Source organism: Diabrotica virgifera, chromosome 2, assembly GCF_917563875.1.
Source record: "Diabrotica virgifera virgifera chromosome 2, PGI_DIABVI_V3a".
Classification (NCBI taxonomy): Eukaryota; Metazoa; Arthropoda; class Insecta; order Coleoptera; family Chrysomelidae; genus Diabrotica; species Diabrotica virgifera.
Genome location: NC_065444.1, coordinates 46431953 through 46437523, shown reverse-complemented (window position 1 = coordinate 46437523; position 5571 = coordinate 46431953). Strand labels below are relative to the sequence as shown.

General features: G+C 34.2%; 1 protein-coding gene across 1 annotated transcript; it reads right to left on the bottom strand.

Moving 5' to 3' along the window:
• Positions 1 to 3907: 3907 nt before the first annotated feature.
• On the bottom strand, positions 3908 to 4965 carry LOC126880678 (piggyBac transposable element-derived protein 4-like). Its single transcript, XM_050644729.1, has 2 exons — positions 4396 to 4965; positions 3908 to 4340 (listed from the first exon to the last, which is right to left on the bottom strand). Exons 1-2 carry the CDS (start codon positions 4929 to 4931, stop codon positions 4100 to 4102), a joined length of 777 nt encoding a protein of 258 aa, XP_050500686.1. The 5' UTR covers positions 4932 to 4965; the 3' UTR covers positions 3908 to 4099.
• Positions 4966 to 5571: the final 606 nt, after the last annotated feature.

Below are 5571 nucleotides of genomic sequence, written 5' to 3'. Positions count from 1 at the left end.
GAACAAAGTTATAATGCGCATGCGCCCGGTCGCTAGGTTTTCCCATATAAAAATTTACCCTCTATCGCCGGTAAAGAAGTATAACTTCAATAACATAACTCAACTAATCTCTTCTGTCAGGCAATACTCAAAATAAACATATTTTGACCCGGATGCATTCACTGCACCCATGCGCAAGCCTTAACCACAAAATTCGGAGTTAAACCATCTAACGAGGATCGGCTAAAATCTTGGTTAACTTAAACGGGTTTAAGCTCTAACCTAGTACTGAAAAACTGATTTACCATGAATATTTCGGTGACCGAAAAATAAATAGGTTAACCTAGCACTGAAAAACCGGCCCTAAGCCGGTCAAAAATAAGGTTAATGACTAATTTTAATTAGGCTGGTGATTAGGCGGTTGCTTGCGATCACTTTTTCGCTGAAAAAAATGGGGACTGACATTCTTTTCATTATTTCATTTCATCAAGTCACTTAATTTTTGAGCCAGAGACTTTTTTTGTATTTCTGGAGATAGATATTTTTACAGTCGGAGAAATGAAAGAATACCCATGAACGAACATATAAAACACGCTGTATTTTCCTGTCACCGTTCCACAAAGAAAATTGTGCAGTGCAAGTACATGTAACAATAATTATTACATGTACTTGCGCTGGCCAGTTTTTTGTGTGACACGGTGACAGAAAAATATAGCGTGTTTTATATGTTCGTCCATGGGCATTCTTTCATTTTTCCTACTGTAAATAGTTTAAATTAGTTTGAACAGGTTATGCTCGAAAAATGCATAGTTTTCCCGTCATTTGACTTTGAAACTGGTAACATCTGAGCTGTGGTTTGACTTTTGTTCACATGGTGAAAGACTTGTTGCCATACTTTCACCATGTGAACAAGTCAAACCACAGCTCAGATGTTACCTGGGGCATATTAATGAAAAATACTTTAAACAACCATGCTTAAGTTAGCATTTTTAACCGATGTTCCCTTGACGGACTACTTGCACAGGGCTTTGACCCACATATTTTTGTAACATATATCTTGGTGGTTAGCATGTAAATTTCACGTAAGCACTGATGATGATTGGTAAACCAATCGAAAACTAGTTCTGTGATGTAGCCCTTTTTAGGGATTTTAAATATATACCTATATTTTTTTTAAATATATCACTTGAGAAAGGCACTCTGTTGAAACTGCTGTAGTGACATTAACTTGTAATAAATTTTGTGGAAGTCTAGAAAACAAAAGCTTTTAGTGATTTATTGTGATTTATTTTTAGAATCAAGTTATATCTTTATATCCTTCCTATACTAATTTTCCCTGTTATTGCTTATATTATTCATTTTCTATGCATTTGTTTCGTGTATGTATCCCTTCGAGCTTTTTTGAATTTTTAAAAAAATACTGACTTTTTTAGTCAAAGTAGTATTTTATACTGATTTGTTAGAACCATATTGATCGAAAGAATCTATGGCGTCAGTACATTATTCAAAGTCTCTGACCCCCCTGTATATTTTCATTCAGGTAAAGAAGGTACAATTTCCTGTCAGTAATGCGTTTTAAATTGGTAGGAATTCGTCTGTGGGTTGATGCACTAATATTAATGTTAACATTATAACTTTGTAGCGTTTTTTAGTTTTTTTAGAAAACTTCAGTTAATTGGGTATGAAACCATGTGACAAAAGTATAATTTTTTCCGAGGAAAATTATATCCTTTGGTGAAACCGTTGCGTTGTAAGCAATACTTGCATTTTGTATGTGTCTACTTTCTATTATACAAAGAGATTGAATTCTTTGCAGATTTTCTATAAATTGTATTGTACTTATAATAATACTAAGATTTAGCAAAGTATGGAGTATGGTTATGATTTATGATTTAAACATAAGTTAAAAAATTCTTAAATACCCGAGTGGAAGAAGATGTTAAGTAGCACAGTGCAACATTGGATGAGGAACATAAATATTTATGTATTTTTTTATTTACAATAACTTATATGCAAGCCTTTTATGCTAGAATGGTAACTGTGATATAACTACAATATTTATTGCAAAAATAAGTAAAAGTAAATAAACAATAGTATGGTGAGGCGTCGATTTCAAGAAGTGTTGCTGGCTAAATGGGCGCAGTGACCAAAGGCCACAAAAGAAAAAAAAAAGAAAATAAACAATATGTTTGTTTTTTACTTAGTTTGCAGATAACGCTTTCTTCCACTAACATGGCACACGCATATAAACAATGTTGGTATAAAAGAAGCCGTTTGATATATTCATGGACCATGTTCGTCTTCTTCTTTTGGCATCATAACCCCGGATGATCATTGCCTGTCTGACTATGTCCTTCCACTTGGATCCCTCTTGTGCTAGTGATGTTAATTACAGTTACTTTCGAGTATTCGTTACAAATCGTTACTTTTGTATAAAGTAATCATTTACAGTATTCGCTACTTTGATCACTATGATTACTTTTGTTACTTTTGTATTTAAGTACCGGTAATCATATCGAGAATCGTATTTCTCAGTAGGTAGCTATTTTGTATAGGTATTCCGATATAACAACGACCTTCACCGATCTGTTTAAGGGATAAAAATGATTTGATTACTATGACTACTTTTGTTACTTTTGTATTTGAGTACCGGTAATCCCATCGAGAATCGTATTTCTCAGTAGGTGCAGGTATTTTGTATAGGTATTCCGATATAACAACGACCTTCACCGATATGTTTAAGGGATAAAAATGATTTGATTACTATCATTTTTTATCCACTTTTGTTATCGTTTTGGTATCGGTATTTTGTATAGGTATTTCGATATAATAACGACCTTTACGAAGTAATCAGAGTAATCAGAGTAATCAAAGTAGATACAATAGTCGTTACTCGCTCTGTTACGATTGGTACAAAGTAATCAGAGTAATCAAAGTAATCAAAGTAGATATAATAGTCGTTACTCGCTCTAATACGATTGGTATGAAGTAACGAAGTAATCAGAGTAATCAAAGTAATCAAAGTAGATACAATAGTCGTTACTAGTTCTGATACGATTGGTACGAAGTAACGAAGTAATCAGAGTAATCAAAGTAGGGGAATGGGGGGCATGACGGGGTCTCGAGGAAATACGGGGTACCGCACACAAACAAGAAACTACACGTTGGTGAATAGCATGCAGTAACTCAATAGGAAGAGTCATTCGACTAACGGTCCCTGCAAGAGAAACCGTGAATGAGAGTGCACGCGTTTTTTGTTTACAAACGGAAAACTGTTTTAGCGATCCGTTGATCTAATTTTGTGCAAGGACAACCATCGTTATTTTAAGGTAATTATGATCACCTCATTAATGTCTTTTTTATCGTTGTTTACTAGTATTCTTATTTTGATAATGGCATATTGTTTGTGTGAATATGTTAAACATTTAATTAGTGAATTTTTTTTTGTTCAAAGTTACCTTTTGAGGCAAGATGGAGTATTGGGTGCGGGGTATGATGGGGCATTGGTGGTAAGTCTGGGTTAATTTTAATTTCTTAATAAATAACATTGGATTATTATTTTAGATAATACCATGGTACGTACTTACAAGAAAAAAAACAAAAAGAGGAGAGTGGTCGAGAGATGCTATGAAAACAGCCATAGATAAAGTGACATCGTCAGAACCCTGGGTAGGCTGCCAGATCTGTGGATGTTGAGCTCACAATGCTTGTGCTAGGGTGGACAATGAAGATCTGGAGCAAATACACATTTTTGTTTGTTTTGTGAGAATTAATTAGCATCACCATCATGCCCCAATTCCATTACCCCATCATACCCCATAGTATGGGGCAAGATGGTTTTTCATAATATTCTTATTAATGGCTAATTTTTGAAAAATGTGATAGGTTGATTTTCCAAAGATTGTATCAAATCATAGTTAGATTAACCCTTTCTTTACCGGTCGTCAATACCTATGTAGTACTGCCAGAACCAGAGTTTTTAAAATGTCATGAGCCCCAGTGCCATATATATACGGCATTATAGAAAATAGATCAAGAGTTGTTTTATGAGGAGATAATAAATACTATTGATATGAAATAATTGATTCAGCTTGTATATTTTATTATAAGAATATACATTTTAATACATTTCTTTTGTGTGATATTCTTCGAAGCAAGGAAAAACACATAGACCCACGTCGCATTCATTGCACATATATCTTGAATCTCGCCTCTTTTTTTGGTCACGAATTTTAGACTGTGAACAAACAATACATCTTCGAACTTTTTTATTTGGTACCATAGCCGGAAAATGTCGCCCCGTCAGACGCTGATGTTTTGATGTATTCAACGTCCTGGGTATGGTTTTTGGTACATTATAACTGTAACAAAAGATTTTCGTAAATAAAATAAATTTATATTCTCTCACAAAATTACCTTTCAAGCAGCTGTCGAGTTAGCCTCAATTGGAAATCTGCCAAGGGCAACTGCCCTGGATTTTGCATAAGGAATAATGCATGACTGTTCAGGACACATAGATCAAGAATGTGAAAGAATAGTTTCTTGTACCACTTTAATGTTTTTCTAACGCATTCTGTGGAACTTAGCATCATATCCGTTCTGTCTACTGCTCCCATATTTTGGTTGTAGTGGACGACACATTCCGGTTTCTTCACAGATTCCCCTGTCTTCATGTTTGTTTTATTTACATTTATCATTTGATCTTTATGAAAAGTTGTCAACATATTAACGTCTCTACGATCTTTCCATCTAACGGCTAACATATTATCGCTAACCATCGATTTTGTTTCGCCTTTTTCTAATTTACCCGATAAATCAGGCATTTGTTTTCTGTTAGTTCTAACGGTACCACATGTATTTGTTTTGTGTTCAAATAAATAGGTAGAAAGCGTTGGAGAGGTATACCAGTTATCCGTGAATAGAGAGTGGCCTTTATCTAAATAAGACTTCATAAGTGTTGTTACAACTGACCCTGATATCCCCAGATCCTTGTATAGTTCTCTTCCGTTTTGGAGCCTGTATATACGATAAAATTTAAAACGTATCCTGTCTCACAGTCGCACAAAAGAAATAGTTTAATGCCAAAACGATGACGTTTTGTCCTTATAAACTGCTTGAAAAGCAGGCGTCCTTTAAAAAGCATTAAACTCTCATCAATTACTAAGTTCTGGAATGGAGAAAATCTCTGAGCAAATGTATTTTTGATCTTTTCGAAAATTCCTCGTAACTTATGGAAAGAGTCGCCTTTAATTTGTTGGGCATTATCTGCAAAATGTAACATGCGTAATATAATTTGAAAGCGGTTTCTGGACATAACTTTTCCAAATATTGGAGTGTACAACAATTCATCTGTCGACCAATTTTCGACAAGTTTGTTTTTTCGATGACGAGCAGCAAGGAAAAGAACAGCAATAAAAGTAAAGAAATCTTCTTTAGTCATTGCTGTCCAAGTTATTTTTGTATTCAAATGTGTCTGTTCTAAAGCATATTTATTAGTCTGCGTTATAATCATGTTCACTACCTCATCATTCATAAATAATAGAAAATAATCCAATTCACTGAATGGAACTTCCGTGTTTTCTAAACAAGCAC

Excerpts from the sequence above, each read along its gene's own strand:
- LOC126880678 (XM_050644729.1), bottom strand. The coding sequence starts at position 4,931 with ATGAAGTCTTATTTAGATAAAGGCCACTCTCTATTCACGGATAACTGG. Across the intron at positions 4,341-4,395 it reads ACTCGACAGCTGCTTGAAAG|TTATAATGTACCAAAAACCA; the intron begins GTAATTTTGTGA and ends CTTTTGTTACAG.